Raw genomic sequence first — 21964 nt, 5'->3', positions numbered from 1 at the left:
TTTCTCATCTCCAATCATTTAAAACCTACTATTTCTGATCCCTCTCTCTTCATTCATCGTTCTACCACCTCCCCCATTTATATTCTAGTATATGTTGATGACATAATCATCACTAGTCCAAACCCGTCTCTTATTTCCTCTTTCATCAATTCTCTTGCCAAAAAATTTTCCCTAAAGGATTTGGGCAATCTTTCTTATTTTCTAGGTATAGAAGTTCTTCCCCACTCTGATGGTTTTTTTCTTTCTCAAAGCAAATATATACTCGATCTTCTTAATAAAACCAACATGAGTGATTGCGAACCGGCAACTACACCTATAACAACATCGGTCCATTACAACACCGATGATGGGTCACAATTACCTAATCCTACCGAATATAGGTCCATCGTTGGGGCTTACAATACTTATCTTTAACCCGTCTTGATGTTGTTTTTGCAGTAAACAAATTGTCACAATTCATGCATCGCCCAACAAATATCCATTGGGACGCCCTAAAATGATTGCTTCGTTATTTACATGGTACAATTCATCATGGTTTGCTTATTCGTCGTAATTCACCTTTGCAATTACATGCTTTTACAGATGCGGATTGGGCGGGTGACAAGGAAACCTATAGAAGTACAACGGGATACATTGTTTATCTTGGTTCAAACCCCATTGCATGGACTTCTAAGCGACAACCAACTTTGGCTCGTTCATCTACGGAAGCTGAATTTCGAGCGGTTGCGTCAACTACAACCGAGGTACAACGGATTATTTCTCCAATGACCGAGCTTGGTTACAAATCCACAGTCACTCCAACTATATATTGTGATAACCTCAGTGCAACCCACTACTATGCGAATCCTATCTTTCACTCACGAATGAAACATTTAGCACTTGATTTTCATTTTGTTCATGAAATGGTGCAAACAGGTATTATACGGGTAACCCATATTAAAGGAGATGATCAGTTAGCGGATGCTTTAACTAAACCATTGCTCAAACCACGCTACCACGAGTTATTATCCAAGATCGGACTTCTCTCTCGGTCGTCCATCTTGAGGGGCGATATTAAGACATAACCCGGTTAGCATCTTACCACCCGCAATTCACTCGGTTCCCCCCAAATTCAAGTTTTGAATTTTGTAACATGTATTACTATGTAACCTCCTTGTAATGAGTGTATTTACTTTCCTTTATCTTGGCCATAAATTATGCCTTGATCTTAGCTCTCCACTTGTATATGTAACCTGCCATTGTAAATGAAAGAGATCAAGTTGTTTGACCATTATTCATACCTAATGCATCAAGCACCCAAGAGAGAACTTTCATTTGGAATTATGGTATCAAAAACTCAACTTCACTATGTAACTATGCCGGAACACCTTTGCGTTCCCATAGTTACCAAACCTCCATCTAAGGTTTAAACATCTGAATAAGCTTAATATGATATCCTTTTGGCTCCCATATTCATCCTTGCAATACGAATCCACTTAGCTCTACCTGATGCAGTGAGCCAAAACTTTTACAACTCTAGAAAAGTCTTCAATAACATATTCACCAATCTACTTATACTATTAAAGCAAAACCATTCTTTCATATGTCATTCAACTAGAGTAGCCTGCTATAATGCCAACTAATACTATTAATAGAATTACTAACTAAGTTACAAATGTAACTTTAAATGTTGTATTATATAAAGGTTTTAGATATTTATGAATTGTAAAATTTTATTTATCATTATATATATCTTATATGAATCCATAAGATATGTTATTACGTGTAATATTAAATTTAACTTTTTTGTTGTATTTTTTTAACCACCCGTGTATTACACGGGCTATAGCCTAGTGCTTCATTGAAGTATGTAATAAAAATGAAACAAAACGAAATCTATAACCCAAGAGTATTCACTGCCTCCCAGTGAGTCCACAAATATATTCTCAAAAGTAGAAATTACCATATTGGACATCAACTCTAAAGAAAGTCCACGTCTCCATTCAACCCCACCAAGTCAACTATGCCTCCCACTTTCCATGTTATCCAAAACCATACCAATCAACAAACAAAGAGATGAATCCAAAAACGTGTTTCCCCAATAAATATCTTCACCTAGTACAAGTTTTCGGATCCCTTCACATTTTGAACCAATGAACAAGAAATTACTTCACAGTTCCAGACGAACATGGGGTAACAATCACAATTCCCCGATTAGCAAATAGGCAAATTGTTATAACAGCAGTTGAGCTTCAGTGGAAAACAAGCGGTAACAAGGGTTCTATGACCGTACACACGATCAATTAACACAAACCTTAACCTAAAAGTCATCCAAACATGCAATAGATCACATGACTTGTTAATCAGCCCAGTTGATTGACACTTTTTTTTTTCTTTCTGGCCCAAAAGCTAGGTAATGGCCCAACCAAAAAAAGAAAGAAAGAAACTAACAGCTAGCCCAATAAGCCATCTTCGGTCATCATTGCAGCACAAACCAAGCCCGGTCAACGGCCACAACACCAAACAATCTCAGTCACAAACCTCGGTTCCCAAAGTCATTTTATGTGTCGACTAAGAACGTCAACTACCAATCCTAACCGAAAAACTGTAACAACTTTTGATACATTATTTTGCTATTCACAGTCGTGGAACAAATAATCACCTCCCCCCCCCTCTCTCACACACACACACACTCACACACACACAGACAGACATAGATTCTAGCTTCAAAAGGTTTCCTTTGATCAATCCAACCACCAAAACCCTTAACTAGTCTAATTCGCTAAGATCGATGGCTCTGATACCAACCTGTCACACTCCAACTTAGGGCCTAGGCGTGTGACCAAAATTTGGTATCTGTTTTATAAATATATCAGAGTTTTAGCTGAAGTCTTTAATTTATAATAAAATATTAATTTATATTTTTAAAACATTAGTTTATTTGTAAACCTTAATAGAATATTTGATTTATTAGAAAGCTTCTCGAATAAATATTCGAGAGTTTAATTTATATTCCTTGTTTGTTTTATAAAACTTGTTTAAATATTGTTTACAATATTTTAATATATAAAAACTGAGCAATCTCTACCCTGCGAGCATCTATCTTCTTTGATGGCTATAATTCCTTGCTACCTGTGCTTACTTTTTTCCTGTGACATTTGGGGGGGGGGGGATACGTCAGCGATATGCTGGTGAATCGTTGACTCTAAAAACGTTTTATAAATCTTTCTTTGACTGATAAGATAGTTTTCATGAAACAATCTCAGCAGAAACATATATTATTTTTGGGATTGTGTCACTGCCATACACACACAATTACGGTTCTTCGGGAACTGACACCCTTTGTTTGAAAATTGAAACAATGCATGTATTTGGAAACAGCTAATATTATATTTTGTTTGATTTACATTAGTGATTAGATATTGTAAACCATTTAAAACAAATATATAGCATTCAAACATTTTGAAACAATGCATACAAACTTTAATTTAAGTAGTTTACATTTATTTATTATCTGAACTTCTTACATATCCAATATAAATTAGTTTGTACATGTTACTTTTTATATTTGTGTTACGTAGATAAAAGAACTAATATTGATCCCAAAATATTCAGTAATGATAGAAGGATTATCTCCTAATTTGAATTTAAAGGGTTGAAAGTTGTTCCGTTTTAAGTACGTTGGGTTCGTAAAGGTTTGGGCCGATTTTAGGTTTAGGTTTAAAGAGAAGGGTTATCCTAAAAACCAATATTGATCCCAAAATATTCAGTAGTGATAGAAGGATTATCTCCTAATTTGAATTTAAAGGGAAGGGTTATCCTAGATACTCGATATTGATACTGTAATCCATTTAAAACATAATATATATCATTCATATATTTGTTTGAAAATTGAAACAATGCATGTATTTGGAAACAGCTAATATTATATTTTGTTTGATTTACATTAGTGATTAGATATTGTAAACCATTTAAAACAAATATATAGCATTCAAACATTTTGAAACAATGCATACAAACTTTAATTTAATTAGTTTACATTTATTTATTATCTGAACTTCTTACATATCCAATATAAATTAGTTTGTACATGTTACTTTTTATATTTGTGTTACGTAGATAAAAGAACTAATATTGATCCCAAAATATTCAGTAATGATAGAAGAATTATCTCCTAATTTGAATTTAAAGGGTTGAAAGTTGTTCAGTTTTAAGTACGTTGGGTTCGTAAAGGTTTGGGCCGATTTTAGGTTTAGGTTTAAAGGGAAGGGTTATCCTAAAAACAAATAATTTACTAGAAAGACTAAGAATAAATCATAGTCATTGGATCATATCAATCAATGGTTGAGATTGAAAATTACAATAAACCGTCATAGTTTCCTACAATTACTCTTTCACCATTGGATCAATATTAGTTTTTAGGATAACCCTTCCCTTTAAACCTAAACCTAAAATCGGCCCAAACCTTTACGAACCCAATGTACTTAAAACTGAACAACTTTCAACCCTTTAAATTCAAATTAGGAGATAATCCTTCTATCATTACTGAATATTTTTGGATCAATATTAGTTCTTTTATCTACGTAACACAAATATAAAAGGTAACATGTACAAACTAATTTATATTGGATATGTAAGAAGTTCAGATAATAAATAAATGTAAACTAATTAAATTAAAGTTTGTATGCATTGTTTCAAAATGTTTGAATGCTATATATTTGTTTTAAATGGTTTACAATATCTAATCACTAATATAAATCAAACAAAATATAATATTAGCTGTTTCCAAATACATGCATTGTTTCAATTTTCAAACAAATATATGAATGATATATATTATGTTTTAAATGGATTACAGTATCAATATCGAGTATCTAATAAATCATTTAAATCAAACAAATATTAAGAGCTGTTTCCAGATAAGTTTAACAGATAAAATCATACAAGGGTAAAAAGTATATATAAAATCTAATGTGAATTTGATGCTATTTAAAGCATGATATTTGGTTTAGAAATACGTTCACATTAGGCTACCTTTAGTATATATAGGAGCAACATTTTTACGATCGATATATACTTTTTTGGTTATTCATTTAGGATTTCTTTCGGGTTTTTGATATTAACTCCGGCTTCGAATAAGATGAATTCATATAGTTATCAACACACCATTCTTCAACAAGGATACTATGCGTACAATGTTCTTGTATCTCCAATTCCAACTTCGTTGGTCGCGTATGAACAAGTGATTCCGGTTCATTACACCATGAGCATACTCCACCCATCTGTGCACCTTGTAGACAACATAGCTATTCTCAATACTCCTAATATTATGTGGGTGAATCAAGAACTTATGCATTTATATTCACTAAATGATCAGTATAGTATTATACCTTATCGATGTCCAGAAGACACATCTGACTCATTTATTCATCCGTTGGAAGATTTTTTAGAAGACAGTGTGATCATGCAAAAGTTAGAGGCCGGTCATGCTTTGCTACAACTAACCTCTAGTACAAGTGGTTCGGGTTTATCAAAGGAAGAGGTTTCAAAGCATCTACATGTGTACACAACACAAGGAAAGATGATTGCAAACTCTGAAGTGGATACTTGTTCAATTTGTTTGGGTGACTATGAAAAGAAGGAGGTGATGAGGCGACTAGAATGTGGGCATCGGTATCATGCCGAATGCATCAAGCGCTGGTTATTGTCGAAGAATGTTTGCCCGATGTGTAGGTCTACTGCATTGACTGTATAGATATTTAACTTAAAATTTTGATGTGATATTTTATGTGTTTTACATTCGGTTTGGGATACTAGTCCTTGTAGATATAGCTACAAGCTATTTAAAGTTTTTAATTAGACTTTTAATTCACATAAGATTGTAAATGTTAAATGAAATTATGCTTAATTAGGTGGATTAGTAACTTGTGTGTGACTAGCTTCTTGGAAAAAAAGAATAAACAAGATTAATCATGTAACTAATCATATTAAAGGATTGTAGATTCAAATAAATCCAATATATATTCATGGTGAATTACCATTAAGTATCTTTGTTTATTTATTGTTTTTACCGTATTGCTCATCTTTATCCTGAGACCTCTAATTTAAAAGTTAAGTGTCTCTACCAAATAGACTAGCCTCACATTAATATTGAAAAGAAACTTGTCGTTTTAATATAACAGGTGAATCATGTAATTATAACATTTTAGTCATGTTAGAATATTGGATCAAAAACTACATGAATTCATTGCAAACTCTCTGGATTATGATACGACTTTAACTAATAATATACGCAACCAAATTACGAATATATATTTTAACCATGCATAAGTTCGGTGTCAAAAGGTGTAACCTCATAAGTCTCCACCACATGGTGCAAATCTACTCAATTCACAAAACTTCTAAACCACTAATAGTAAATAACTAACAATTACTATGTGTAATTAACTAGGGCGGATTCATGCCGAAGCCAAGGGTAAAATGTACGTCTTTTATTGCTTAATCTTGTGCTTCAAGAATTTCATCTCAATGTATAAGTGCCATTTCAATCTCAAAACATTGTAAATGAGACCCACCATTTACTTATTAGTTATATATTCGAATTACTAATATTAAAACCCTTAATCAAACGAATATATTTTAAGTTTTTGATTTTTTGATATATACCCATTAAAAACTTCTAAAAAGAAAAATAAGTATTGGCTTCTCTAATTCAAACAAACATGTAAAATCAATTTTTGTTTCTATGATTAGAATGAGTCACCTAGTTGTAGGAAAACTTGAGTTATTAAATAAACAGCTAAGTTTGATCTTTATTCGTGTCACTTTGGGTAAATACTGACAATAAAAGATTTGAGGTAGACCTTATGAGGTTGTTAGTTCGGATCCTAAGCCCGTCCGGGGTTTCGTTCCACTGTATGCTACGTCAGAGAGTTTTCTATAATTGTGGCGGCACAACGGTTGTCAAGTGGCAGCCGGTTGTATGGCTTCCCGGACGAACGCTCAAGCCAAACTCTGAAACTAGCGTGGACTCGATTAAGACAACATAGGTGAGAATGGGGCACGAGGTTCTCTAAATCAGAAAAGTCAATGGCCAAAACACAAAAAAAGAAAGTCGTTCTAAAAAAATCAATTTTAGTCCACGATTCCAATAAACATTGTTTTGACCAGACTCGTTTTCGTTTTAGCCCGACCCATTTGTTCCCTAACATGCAGAAATTCCTAAATCCGACACTAAATAATAAAATTTATATTTACTTTCTAGTTTTTATACTTTTAAATTTAATATCATTCAACCTTAAAAAAAAACTAACACATTTACAGATCTTTAAACACTCATCATCTTCCCCAAATTAGGGTTTTTTACACCTTGAACAAAACCCTCAAACACAACAATGGCGGCTTACATTTCAAGACTCACCAGACTCTCAATCACTAAACACAACCCTATTTCAATACACCCATTTTCATCATCATCAACAACATCTCTCACTTCATTTCGAGCTTTAAAATCCGCCATCAAATCCGAACAAGACCCACTTAAGCTCGCCAAGCTCTTCGAATCATCAATTTCAATACCCATTTTCAGACGCTACAAGCCTTTGTTCACTCTTTCCGTACACAAACTCACTCGATCCAAACGGTTCGACCTCATTGACCGCATATTATCCAAATCAATCACTGATTCTCCACATACCCAGTTAGCCTCTGAAGGTTTCTGGCTTCGGATTGTGATGCTTTACTCTCAAGCTGGCATGGTGGACAATGCACTCCAGGTGTTCGATGTAATGCTTGAAAGAAAAAAATGCCCGGTTACCGAAAAATCGCTTTGCGGGGTGCTTACGGTGTTGCTAGATAACAAGATTTATGATGAGAAGTTTCATGAGACGTATGAATCGTTCGTGAAGAAGTCGGGTGTTTTACCCGGTGTTAAGGCGTTTAATTTGGTATTAAAGGCGCGTATAAAAGCGGGTCGGGTTGACGAGGCGGAGGCGTTGGTTACTGAGATGGAAAGTAAAGGTGATGTGAAACCGGATGTGGGTTCGTATAATATATTGTTGGGAGGGTATTTGGAAAGTGGGAAAAAGAGTGCGTTTGATACGGTGGTGAAACGGATGACGGAGAAGAGTTTGGAGCCGAATTTGGTTACCTATAATTATAGGATTATGAGGTATTGTAAGAATAAGGAGTGTGCTCGGGCTAGGAAGTTGTTGGATGAGATGATATCGAAAGGCGTGGAGCCGGATTCATCGAGTTATAACGCGATTATTTTCGGGTTTTGTAAGGTTGGTGATTTCGAGTCTGCGAGGACGGTTCTTGAGAAAATGGTGAGTGATGGGTATGTAAAGGCGACGTCTTTTGGTTATTATACGTTGATGAAGCATATGGTTGTAGAGGGTGAGATTGACGGTGGGTTGAAAGTGTGTAAGGATATTATTAACAAGAAATGGGTTCCGCCGTTTGAAGCCACGAAGATTTTGGTTAATGAGTTGGTTAAAGAATCGAAAGCGGATGAAGCGAAGGAGATTGTTGGAGATTTCAAGAAACGGCTTAGAGGGTCTGCGTTAGAATCATGGGGAAAAATTGAAGCGAGTCTTCCTATATAAACCGAAGAGCCTAAGGTACGATGGTGTCTTGTTTTAAGTTATTTACTTGTTATATGTGATATTCTTGCCTAGTGGTTAGAATTTGATTCGACGGTGGTTCTTTTGATTACTAAGGTTTATACCCTTTTAGTCATATTTGATTTTGATTGAACCGACACTTTCGTGGATTGTAACTTGGCTGTTAGCTTGAATACCATGTTAATAATGCTTTTGCACTATATGTTAGTTATAAACAGTTACAAAGATTGGTAGAGTGATCTCATAGAAGATCCATCTAAGCAGTTTAAATCTTAAGAAAAGTAAGACACTTTTTTGTAGTTTGACCATTAAAAACGAATTGGTTTATGTTACTTGTTTGATAATTTGATGAAATATGATACGAGACCTGACAACAGTTCCATGTAGGCGTGGACTTGACCTGTGCAGGGCATCATTGGCTTTGCTGGCAATGGTGGCCCTGGATGTAGTGCTAGGCCCAAAAGAAACAATAGGAGGCCCTTGAGATATATGATGATAAAAGGCGAGTTTTTTACCAAAATAGGTGGAGAGGAAAAACTATTTACCAAAATGGGTGATTTAAAACTTATTCACCAAAATAGATATTTTCTTGAAAACTCCACCATTCACCTTCACTCCTAATCTTATTAAATAAAAAAGGTTCTATATTTTTTAAAGAAATATCATTCCAAAAAAGCAAAGAAAAAAGTTTCTAATAAAATATAATAAAAATATTTAGTTGGATAATATTAAATCAAAGGAAAGTTATAAATGTTTAATAACTCTGTTACAAACGTACTTTTTTAATATTTTTTAGCTTTTAAAAAAATATTTTTATGAACATTTATGTTTTTAATTTTTATATACATTTTATATGTAACCTTATAGTGTTTTTTTTTCTTGGTTTTTCAACAAACTTTAATAAACAGAACACAAATAAAAATTAATTCTACTGATAAAAGATTGAAGATATCTAAATAGATGATCAAAAGGTATTGTATTAATAAACGTAATTTGTTTTACACAAAATAATATAAAGAAATTAAGATATCATTATTATTAATATATAAAATTTAGAACGAAATAAAAAAAAATAAAGGAGCAACTCAGTTTACAGATACGTGAGTTAAAAATATTTAAAATAACAACTTTTGGTAAAAAAAATATAACAGTACAATAAAATGTTAAAAGTTTATTAGAAGCTTTTTTTTAGTTTTTATTATTATAAATCTTCTTTTATCCAATGACCCAATAAGATTATGAGTGAGAAACTAGAGATTTAAAAAAAATACCTATTTTAGTAAATATTTTTCAAATCATCCATTTAGGTAAATACTTTTTCCTCTCAACCTATTTTGGTAAAAAATTCGATTAAAGGCAGGATAAAGTGTCAAAGTGCAGTCCTTTATATTTAGTTTCCATTGCCTAGTTATTAGCCATGATCTCCGTGATGACATGTTTAGAGTAGCTAGTACAGTTCTTGTTCTTTGTTACCTTTAAATTTGTGATCACAAAGGTCATGGTTGGTATCTTGGAAATGGAAACTAAATAAAAGGAATTGCACTTTCAGCCGTTATGCATTAATCTTCATATTTCAAGGGCCATAGTTTGGGTCGATCAGTACTAGTATTTTCTGGGTCACCGTTTCAGGTTGAGGCAATGTGCCTTGCATCGGTGAAGTCCATGCATGTATGGGATTGATGTGAGGTCGTATTAAAAGCGGTTGAGATCAACTTTGTTGATAGTCGTTTAACAAGATGTTTGGAATCAAGAAAACAGAACTCCTAGGTTGGGTTTGTTAGTCGTGTGGTTAGCTATGCATCCTATTTTTAATATCCGTATTTGTTATTTGATGAAATGACAGTATTACCCAACTTGGCTTGACTTAACACTAGAAACAAATGGACACGGATGGCAAGGATCGCTATTTGATGAAATTAGGATTGTAAAATAATCAAACGTTCAGTAAAAACACCGTTCGGCAGGAAGTTCATCAATTAATAAACGGAAGAAACAAAATGAAAAGATTGTACTCATTTAAGTTAAACATACGAACATGAATACATGTCTCGTTATGTTATATTTATTCGTCTACATTTGTTCATTTAAATTTGTTTATGCTCGTTCATTAGCTTACATTTGTTTGTTTTCGTTAGTTAACGTGTGTTAATATGTTCATTTAAAATGTGTTGGTTTATTACTACTTGGTCTAGTTTTAATTACTTTTTAGGCTAACACATTGTTTTCCACATTACTATTCACTAATTTTAGCTCAATTATGCTTTCTCATCTATGGTCAATCAATCATATTCGTTTGAACCGTTCGCTTATATTGTTAAGAACGAACGTAAGCGAACATGAGCATGTTTCTTGTCTTATCGAATGAACATGAACATGCACCTTTTCATATGGAATGGACACAAACCAAAAAACCATGTTCGTTTAATTGTTCGTGTTCGATCGTTTGTTAAGTTCAAGTTAAAGGTACAAAACACGAACATGCTTGTTCGGTTCTTTACAAGCTTTAGATGAAATGATAATATCTTTGTAACAGTACCATGTGTAACCATATATACTTTTGATGATGTCTGAAACACTATTTTGGGAAAGTAAATATAAAAAGCTACAAACTGATTTAAGGAAAATGGAAGCTTGAAGCATCATCCATGTTGTTTTATAAAGAAACAGAAAACATAAATAACGTGATAGTTGTCGGGTTCAACCAAAATACGGACCGTATACAAGTGGTTTGTACGATATTTGATCATTTGGTTTGTGAAACAAGTCATTCTACAAGTTACAAATACGGACAGAATTACAAATTTTGTCCTTTAAAAAAAGCCAAAAACCGGTTCGTGTCCTTTTCTAAGTTTCCTTGCAGGCGGTGTACTTTAAACTTTTTTTTCCTACAAGTTATGTCCTTTACGCTAACTGGGTTAGAAAAAGTCAGTTAAATACCCTCACGTGAGGCGCATGTGAGGGCATTTTTGTCTTTTCGCCTGTAATTTGTCTAATATATATTAAAATGATTCTCTCTCTCTCTTCCCATCTTCTCTCTCTCTCTCTCTCCACACCAACACCACCACATCCGGCACCATCTCCTGGAAACAAGCCGATGAGGCGGCGGTGACTCCGAGCTTGTCCTGAAGGTACTCGACCAGAGACTGTGCCTGAGCTAGGGTTAGGTTTGAGATGTCATCGCCCAGCTGGACGACTTTCTCCTCTGCCACGGCGGCGACTGGACGGAGGAATGTGGACCGGTGGGTGAGTTTGGGGCCGAATTCTAGGGTTTGTTTGGGGGAAAGACATTGAGTGGTGGTGGTGGCGCGTGGAGGATAAGAGAAGGCGCGTAGAGTCACCGTAGAGAGTGTGGAAGATGATGCCATTGAAGCAGAGTTTAGAGAGACTGAAGAAACGACAGGATAAGAGGATTGACAGGTTTGGTTGATTTTAGATGAAAGAAAATGAATGGGTTGGTCATTTTTCCGACCGGCAAGGAAGAAGAATCAACTATTTGTGGATATGTTGGGAAACCCAAACCCACCTTTTTTGTAACAGAGGTTGAAATTGAAATGAAGCAATTGATTAAGGTGAATAGGATTAAGGGGATTTGATGAAGGTGAATAAGAATCAGATAATGAAGGTGGTTATAGTTGGATGGTGCTGGTATGGTGGCGGCAGGTGGAGTGGACGGTGGTGGAGGTTTGCTCTAGAGAGAGTGAGAGAGAGTTGCGGTATGGTGGCAGTTGCAGGTGTTGGCTTTTGTGTAGTGGTGGTTGCGGTATGGTGGTGTGGTTGTTTCTGGTGGCCGGAATTTGTGACGGTGGCTGGCGGTGGCCGATTTAAGAAAGGTTGGTGTGTGGCGGTAGCTGTGGGTTTGGGCTTCATGGTGGCCGGAGTTTTGGAAAAGGATGGGTCGGGTTCAGGTGATAGGGATACGGGTTTTGGAAAAGGATGGGTCGGGTTCGGGTGATAGGGATCGTTTGCGGTGGCCGGAGTTTATGGTGGCCGGAGTTCATGGTGATGGTGGTGGCTTAGAGAGAAAGAAGAGAGAAAGGAGGGGAAACTTAACATTTTCTTTTTTTTTTTTAATTTAAAGATACACTAAAATTACAATTATGCCCATCACATGTCTGGCACATGTCATACTTAACTGACTTTTTCTAACCCAGTTAGCGTAAAGGACAAAACTTGTAGGAAAAAAAAGTTTAAAGGACACCACCTGCAAGGAAAGGACACGAACCGTAATTTGGCTTTTTTTAAAGGACAAAATTTGTAATTGGGCCAAAAAACAATATATTTATACTGTGCTTCTTTTCTTATATTAATATAGTTTTTTTAGAACAACTACAGTTAATCTACATATTTGTCTATAACAGAACTAGAATTTTCAATCATAGAGGTGCAACCGAGCCGAGCTCGACTAGGCTCGAGCTTGGCTTGTTTAACTTACACGGAGCTCGAGCTTGGCTCGTTTCGAGCCCTATTTTCAAAGCTCGAGCTCGGCTCGTTACTATTTATCAATTATTTTTTTATATAGTTTTTTCTATTATAGTTTTATGTATAAAAGAATATATATTATTTAGTTATTTTTATTTATTTATTCATAACATTATATTTATTAATTAATAATTATTACATATATATTTCAAAAAAATTATATAATGACAGCCTCGTTTAGGCTTGTGGGCCGGCTCGAGCTCGATAAGTAAAGCTTGAACTTGTTTATTAAACGAGCTTATTATATATATGTACTTTTATGTTTCTATGATGGCCCAAGAACACGCTCATTCTTCAGCCGTAGGGAGACTTTTGAATTGCAAGGTACCATTATGAGCTCAATATATACGAGTGTTATTCCGTGAAATAACTCGAATTTCAAATCATTCACTTGCTTTAACTACTCATGCTATGGATGTGGGAGCATCAACTCCGTTCCTGTGGGCTTTTGAGGAGCGGGAAAAATTGTTGGAATTCTATGAAAGAGTCTCGGGAGCCAGGATGCATGCCAGTTTCATACGACCAGGTGGAGTGGCACAAGATCTGCCTCTTGGCTTATGTCGAGATATAAGAAAAAATAATAATAACTGATTTAAGAGAATGGAGGCGTGAAGCATCCATGTTTGACGTTGACTTGCAAAGAAAAATAAAACAAGGGATGTGATCCTCTCACGTCACCCCCACATGCCTTTACGGCTCGTATAGGCCTATACGGTCGTATAGGGTATACATGTCTGACAAGGAGACAAAAAAACAACTTTTTGCAGCCTATACGACTGTATAGGCCTATACGACCGTATAGGCATTAAATGTCTCGTATTGCATTCAGACAAAACCATAAAAGCTATACGGTCGTATAAGGCTATACGACCATATAGAAAATAAAAGCTATACGGTCGTATAGGGCTATACGACCGTATAGAAAACATTTGCAGAAACATTCAGACTGCCTTAATCGCTGCCGGAAAACGATTTAAAAAAACCTCAAATTTTGGGGTGCATTTTTATTTTAATGTATGTTGACTAGATGTTAAAAAAACATCAAATTTTTATTATATGTAAGCAACAAATATGCCTAGACAGTCTTGAGCTTTTGACGAGCTAAGCTTGAGCTCAACATTTGAACCCATTAAGATAAATGAACCAAATGCGACCCGTATAAATAACATATATTGTATATATGGTCATTATTATTTATTTTTTTAAAAGTGTCTATAAACGAGCCAAATACGACCCGTATAAATCACATATATTGTATATATGGTCATCATTTCTTTTTTTTTAAAAAGTGTCTATACGGCCGTATAGGCCTATACGACCCGTATAGGACTATACGAGACACAATAAACGATGGTAGATAACCTCTGACACGATTCAGGTCCTATACGACCGTATAGCCCTATACGAGCTATATAGGACAAAAAATGGTGTATGAAGATCCAGGGTGGTGTGAGAGGATCCCTTGCCTAAAACAAAGCCAACAAAACATAAGGAACGTGTACAACTGGTTTGTACGATATCAATGTTTAGTGTCAACCTTATAGACGCACTTAAATATGATTTAAAATGATAACATTAATTCTAGTTTACGTATAATTATCATAAAATAATTATAAAAATTGCATAAACATTTGTATACGACATATTAATGACATATTAATGATAATCATAGGTGGTAAGAACTAAGAAAGAAGAAGAGGCAATTAAAAAAGTGACGTTTGTTGTATTTAACACAACATGTATAAGCGTCAACAAATCTCTGAATTTAAAGTTGAGTCTATGTTAAATGTCTTTGTATATATGGATATGCTTAATTCAGTCGGAATATTTAAGCAGATGTCCACAATAACACCGTAGCACTTGTCATACGTATATATGATTATGTTGTTACATAACCATTTTATGTGCTTCAATTAAATTTGATTACGATGGTGCATTTGATACATAACCAACTTTAAGTTAAGAAATGTGAAAAATGAATCAACATTTGCATGAAGTGTTCTAACACTAATAGCTAAAATTAATTAATTGTATAATGATATATTTATCTCTTCCGATATATTAGTAATTTGATGTGATACATAAGAAAATATTATACAATCTTAGACCCTTGGATGCGGGGGTGTGGATGACGTTGTGGGCTGGTGTAAACTTAACTTCGATCCTCTTAAACATTTTGCACTTGATAACTGAGACGGATAATTAGATTAATCAATAACAAACTATAAATTGAATAACAAATCATGTGATATAATGATAGTTGAATGATTAATTAACTATGGCCGAATGATTTTCATCATACATATACACATACACACAAATTTGAGTCCTTGTCATCAAGATGTGTATCTTTTAATGGTCTTTTTATCTCACACCATTGAAAATACACACTAAAATGATCAAAAAATAATGTGCTTACAAATAGTAAACCTTTATATACAATCTTGATTTACGAGATAACTCCTTCCCATGAGAAACCTCATTTTACGAGAGAACTTCTTTAATGTGATAACTCCTTCCCATGAGAAACCTTTGGTTGTAGTTTTTTGTTATATTTTGTTTTTTAGTGGTTATCTAAAATCTTCATACGTCGACAACTGACATAATGTTGGGTAAGACGTCACCCCTTATCTAAAATGTGTAGAGTTCAAATCTTTATACAAATTTAGATGGTTCATAGGTAAAGGTGGCAAATGAGTTGGGTTGGGTTGGGTTGGGTTGGGTTGGGTTGGGTCGAACGAGTCATGGGTTGAAATGAGTCATGAGTCAAAATTAGTTTGGGTCAAAACGAGTCAATTAAAAAAAGGGTTGTTTTGGTTTGGGTCAAAATAGGTCAGGGTCAAACCGGGTTTTTTTTTTATTTAATGAACTAAAATAACGGCGGAAACAATTTAGTTTTTTTAGACTTTTCGTTTTTTACTTATATTTTAAGTTATGATTTTTTTAATTATTTTTTTTGAAAGGTTTTCTATTAAGATCAAAAACTCTCAAAAAAATATTCAAAAATAACAACAAAAAAATTATAACTCAAAATATAAATCATAAACAAAAAAAAATAAAAACACTAAAATGTTTCATACGTTCTCCTCGTTCCATATATATAAAACAAAAAAAAAACAAAAAAAAACAAAAAAACCATCTAGAATTGAACCGAAACCGAAAGAATCGACGAAAATGAAACAAAGAAACAAAAAGCCAAAACTGGACCACATCAATCGAAATCGAAAAAATCAATCAAAACGAAACTAAAAGAATTCAAACCGAACAAAAACAAAACTGAAAAAAATGAACAAAAACGAGTCTGGAATTGACCAGAAAGAAACAAAAGAAACCAAGACCGAACTCGTGTTGACTTGAAACCTGAACCGAACTCGTTCCGATCTGAAACCCGTTTCGTGCCGAAACCTGTCTTGTACGAAAACTCGTTCCGATCTGAAACCCGTCACATTTCCTTAGGACACTAACCCACATCGACCCATTTCTTTGAACTTGTCGACCCATTTTGACCTGAAAATAAAATGATGGAATTTCAAATGACTTATTTTGACACATTTAGTTAAAACTTTTTACCCAAACCAACTCATTTAACTTTTAAAACAACTCAAATTGACTCATTTGAAAGGGTTTGAGTCAAGATTGTCAATAGGGGTATTTTGTTTTATGTTAGTGTGTTTCCAAAAAAAAATTTCTTGTTTTTAAATTATCAATGTAAAAAATAAGAATGACAAGACATTTTCCACTCCGTACGTAAAGTGAAACCACCCACCAATATAACGTAACGACTACATGCCATTTTTCACACCCATGAACCATATTAGCATACCTCATGGGTCAAGGGTGGCAAAACAAACCCAAATGGATTGTTTTGGGTTAATTTGGATAATTTTTAAAATTGAAATGAATTAGGTTGAATTAAAAGAATTTTAAAGGATGTCAAGATGAGTTGGGAAAATGCTAGTGACTTTTGGTTATAGGTTAGAATGAGTTTGTTTATGAGTTAGAATGCACTAAACAAGCTTCATTCAATTTTATTTTAAACAAAACCCATGAAACCGAATAGAAACCGAGGAAGCGAAACCGAAATCACTGAAACCGAACAGATACCAAAACCGACCGAAATGAAAAAAAGCAAAACCGAACAGGAAAAAATCGATAAAAAACAAACCTGAACGATACAAAACGGATTTTTTTTTATATTTTAATAAATGAGGATGACGGTAGAAGCATTTTGGTTATTTTACATTTTGCGTTTTTGATTTATATTTTGAGTTATTATTTTTTTATTAATTTTTGACACATACCCATCTTAACCCTCTATTTTAAAAATCTATCCTGAACCATATCCATCTTAACCTATACCTATTTAACCAATCACCAAAACCCAACCCAACCCAACCCAACTCAATCCACTCACATTACCACCTATACATGGCCTTTTGCTACATATTATTTTTGTTTTCTTAAAAATGAAATATTTATATTTGTTTGTCCATTTTTTTGGTTTTAAGAATAACACAATATTACTACCAATTTGGTGAAGTTGAAATATAGAATTTTTTTAAAGAGTTGCTTATTCATTTAAATGCTTTAAAAAAATGGTTAGATAAAATCCATATGACAATTAAGTGAAACGCATGTTCCTGAAATGATTTTATACTTTTTAATACCCACACACTTTTCCAAATGCTTTTATATGAAGCTTTATTAAGTGCTTTTTAGCAACTGGCCACAATAAACCGTTAAAAGTGCATTTCACGATTTTAGCACCGATATATGTTAAGTGCTTTTTAAAAAGTGGCACAGTATTATGTGATTACGTATATGTAAATTAAAATCTGAATATGAATGCTAAACAAAAAATAAAATAACATAAATCTTCCGGACATGCCAAATTGGTCATGACAATAACGATAAAAACTACGCTTTATTCGGAATGTCGTCGGTTCAAATCCGAGTCAAAACATATGATTTATCTTGCTTATGTCACACCAGAAAGTTTCGACTCTTGTGGTTGTGCAACTAATGTCAAATGGCTTCAGGGGAGAAAAGCGATATGGGGTTCAAAACAGGGGTCGGTCGCAAACCGACCTGCGACCACCCTATCCTCCCAGTCATACCGTAGACTGTCGACGTTCTAAAAAAATAAAAATAACATATACCTAGTACCCGGACTAAACCGTTGAGAATATTCACTACCATGTCAAATCAAATAAAACATTAGTTGTGTTCATTAGTATTCATTCATTTGCGTTCATGAACAATTTACATAACAAATTCATTATTCATAAACGACCACAAACAATAAATTTTGTTCAGTTAGACGCTCATAAACCGTTCACTTATTCAATAAAAACTTAACAAATGAGCATAAGCAATTACTTATTCGGTCGGATTCAGTTTGGTTTATTAACAACCCCTGTAAAGGAAAAAAACAACACATTATAAAAAACGGTCAATGAGGGCAATTCAGGAATTCCACAAGCTTCCTTATCTTCCCGGAAACCATTCCTCATATTAATCCACGTCTTTCATCATAATAATAATAATAAATCCATTCCAATATCAAACATATCAATAATAATCCAAACCCTAACTCCGGGGAAGATAACCTATCATCTCCGGCAACTTATTCTATCATATACATACACAACTGTAAGTCATGTTTCTCGTCGATAAAACTCACTTAACTTCACATTTCAAACTAACACGCAACAAAAACTCACCTGTATCTATATCATCCAAAACCTATCAATTAGCAGCTAAAGCCTTCGATGAGAAGGTTAATTATCACCTCAAAAACCTAATTCCGTCATCCGATGCTTTTACTTCATCGATTTTCAGCTTAAGCTGGATGACGAAGGCCGTTACGTTTATCTCAACGGTTCATTTCGAGTCCGAGAGTCAGATTTCACAGATCTCGAGTTTGAGATCTGGATCTGATTATTATCAGGATTTGTACATGGAGTACAGTCAGAAGGTGCTAGATCTGACGAATTTGATTACGTCAGCGGTTAAGCAGCTGACGGAGCGTCGGATGCTGTTGAAGCTGAGCCTCCGGCTGATGGATGTTAACTCCTCCGGCGAGATTCCGGCGGCTGAGAAGCTGAAGAAGGCGAAGGATACGCTGATGAGATCCGTACAGTCCGTACACTCTACGGAAAGTATCTCGCCGAAGAAAGCTCAACGCGCTAAGGATCTGATCGGAGAATTGATCCTCGCCGTGAAAAAGTTTACGGCAGGCGACGGTGGAGATCCGGTGGCGCGTACTTTACACGCGCTCGGCGCGTTGTCTGTTTTTGTCACCGGTTTTTTGGTGACCGTGCTGTACGGACGTTCAGGTGACTTAGATGACTCAGATCTGGTTAACGTCCGAGTTCCGGCTGAGTTCCTGTTTGCTGCCTCGGTCAACGGCGTATGGAAGGTGATATTTGACTCGGTCAACGGCGGTCAAAAGAGGCGGTTACTGGAGGTTGAAGATACGGCGAGACGAGCTTTAGCAGTGTGTGACGTCATCGATGACGTGGCTGCCGACTTCGGAGAGAAGAACCGGTTACGGCTGGTGGACGGCGTGAAGGAGTTGACGGAGGCGGTGGTTAGGTTTTCAGGTGGTGTGGATGAGTTGACTAACGGCGTTAACGGTTTGTTTGGTAGTGTGTTGAAGACGCGTAACGGTGTATTAGACGGCGTTAGGAAGGGTGATTGGTAGTTGGTGTGTGAGTTTGATGTGCCGTGTGGGGTTGGTTTGTAGTGAGAATTAATATAATAATAATAATATTTATTAATTAAATATATATAAAGTTAGTAAAATATTCTATAACATCAACTGTGCATATTAAAGGTTTGATAATATATGGTTTACTAACTTTATTATATATAACAATATGTATAAATGTATAATACATTACAAACTCATATAATAGTATGTATAATACATTAAATGATGTGTGTGTAAATGCTTAGATTTGTATTATATTATATATAGATTTGAGTATTATTATTGTAATTGCGCATCTACTTTCGTCCATAAGACGTTAAAGTTTATAATAAAAGTATCGTAAAACAAGGATAATAATCGTAAATAATCATCATTGGTTATAACTCATAGGTATCGAGTGTCTACGATGCACAAAATTGAGAAGGTAAAGAAGGTAAAGATGATTATATTCTTATATTGTATGTCAACCTTGTAGCGTCGTCATTTGCAGCTCCACGGCTCCATGGTGATGATGGGTTCCCATAATCAGTATCGAGTGTCTATGGCGTGCGAAATTTAGAAGGAAAAGAAGACAATTCGTTTCTTATTTCATATGTTGTTTCTAAGGAAAGATGACATAAATCTATGTTACTCATTTTGGTGTTAAGGATAAGATAAAATTAGAGGTGCAATGCGTGTTGGTATAGATATCATTTTTGGTTTCATATACAATAACTTTCTTAATATGAATGTTTGATCATCCATAAATGCCTTAGTCAAATTAACTCATAAAAAGAGTCATTGATTTGGAAAGGTTAAACTAAACGAAAGGTTTGTTATCTTGCAAATAGTTTTATTTAAAAATAATACATTATCATTTATATATTTGAATTTTTAAGAGCGAGCACGCGCCTTAAAAATCCGTTTCTAAAACCCATTAATTGCTCATTATGTGGTATAGATAAAAAAACATATGTTACTAGGCCAAGAAGCCATCGGCCTTGGCAATTATACCACAACTATTGCAACTATAACAAAACTTGCATCATATTCTCTATTTTAACCTAATCTTTGCAATCGTCTTATGTATTGAAGAGGTATGTACCCGCCTCAGCATCGAGCGGGGCGGGTCAACCCACAAGATATATACAAGACATTAGAAATCAAAGATATTATCAAGGCACAAAGCCAAAACTTATGCTCAAGCATCACATGCTTGCACATATCACATATGCTCAAGCATCACATATGCTCACGCATCACATATGCTCGCGCGTATCACATGCTCACGCATCATATATGCTTATGCATATCACATCGTGCGTGGCGCATCCGCGCGCGGCGCATATCACATGCTCGCGCATCATACATGCCCACCCATATCACAGTTGCGCATGGCGCAGCTGCGCGTGGGGCATCCGCGCGTGACGCGTATTACATGCTTGTGCGTATCGCATCTGCGCATGAAATATCTGCGCGTGAGAATAAAGAGAAAACCTCGCGCATCCTCAGGATGGGCACATATCACACGTGCACATAATCAACCTCGTCCTTATCCAAATCAGGATTAGGGCAACCTTGATTGTGCACGTCAGACAACCTTCCAGAAGGCATCTTTTTAAGGAATAAGGATATGCTGATGTTGACAGCTGCTAAATGAAAGTTGGACAGCTCAGCATGACTCATGGGTTACCACGTGATCATAACCAATGAAAGAGCACCAGGTGTCTCCAGGGACACGTGGCGCAAATCGATTGGAGGAGGCCAACAAAACCCTAATTTGGTCTCAGCTCAATCAGTGGAAACCCTAGCACTATAAATACATCATAACGTACACAGTTACAGGGAGACATTGATTCACATTGAAGCATATTCAATTACATTCACTGCAGGCAGCCCTAGTCAGTTACTTTCTCATACACAGAGAGAATCAGAATAATCAGACAGAGAACATACAGTATTCAGCTATTAAGCAATACTCTCCCAATTCCCTTACTCTCACATTATTATCTTCTCCTACACATACTTATTCTCACGCCGGAGGGTTACCCCAAAGAGGACCCCTCTGTCCCTTTCTGAGGGGTAAGTAACGGCGCTGTTCATTTTGTAGGTGGAAGAACACTGATCCAGAGGAACCATCGGTGAAATAGTATAATCACACCCGAGGAAAGTAGATCTGCTACCAGTG

General features: G+C 35.2%; 3 protein-coding genes across 3 annotated transcripts; 2 read left to right on the top strand and 1 right to left on the bottom strand.

Annotated features, from left to right (window-relative positions):
* The first annotated feature begins 7270 nt into the window (after positions 1-7270).
* LOC143551365 (pentatricopeptide repeat-containing protein At1g11630, mitochondrial-like) lies at positions 7271-8803 on the top strand. Its single transcript, XM_077041821.1, has one exon. It carries the CDS (start codon positions 7374-7376, stop codon positions 8583-8585), a length of 1212 nt encoding a protein of 403 aa, XP_076897936.1. The 5' UTR covers positions 7271-7373; the 3' UTR covers positions 8586-8803.
* A 2497-nt stretch (positions 8804-11300) lies between these two features.
* On the bottom strand, positions 11301-11968 carry LOC143551353 (large ribosomal subunit protein bL12c-like). The gene is made up of 2 exons (XM_077041812.1): positions 11657-11968; positions 11301-11372 (listed from the first exon to the last, which is right to left on the bottom strand). Exons 1-2 carry the CDS (start codon positions 11966-11968, stop codon positions 11301-11303), a joined length of 384 nt encoding a protein of 127 aa, XP_076897927.1.
* A 6773-nt stretch (positions 11969-18741) lies between these two features.
* On the top strand, positions 18742-19788 carry LOC143551352 (UPF0496 protein 4-like). Its single transcript, XM_077041809.1, has one exon. It carries the CDS (start codon positions 18742-18744, stop codon positions 19786-19788), a length of 1047 nt encoding a protein of 348 aa, XP_076897924.1.
* Positions 19789-21964: the final 2176 nt, after the last annotated feature.

This window comes from Bidens hawaiensis, unplaced genomic scaffold (assembly GCF_021521415.1).
Source record: "Bidens hawaiensis isolate Kalapana, Puna unplaced genomic scaffold, B.hawaiensis_p1.1 tig00016367_1, whole genome shotgun sequence".
NCBI lineage: Eukaryota > Viridiplantae > Streptophyta > Magnoliopsida > Asterales > Asteraceae > Bidens > Bidens hawaiensis.
Note: the sequence above shows the minus strand (reverse complement) of the source record. Positions and strands in the feature narration are given on the sequence as shown.

Coding starts and splice junctions, on each gene's coding strand:
- LOC143551352 (XM_077041809.1), top strand. CDS start 18,742: ATGTTTCTCGTCGATAAAACTCACTTAACTTCACATTTCAAACTAACA.
- LOC143551365 (XM_077041821.1), top strand. CDS start 7,374: ATGGCGGCTTACATTTCAAGACTCACCAGACTCTCAATCACTAAACAC.
- LOC143551353 (XM_077041812.1), bottom strand. CDS start 11,968: ATGGCATCATCTTCCACACTCTCTACGGTGACTCTACGCGCCTTCTCT. Junction 11,373..11,656: donor TGCCGGATGTGGTGGTGTTG/GTGTGGAGAGAG, acceptor TGTAACTTGTAG/AATGACTTGTTTCACAAACC.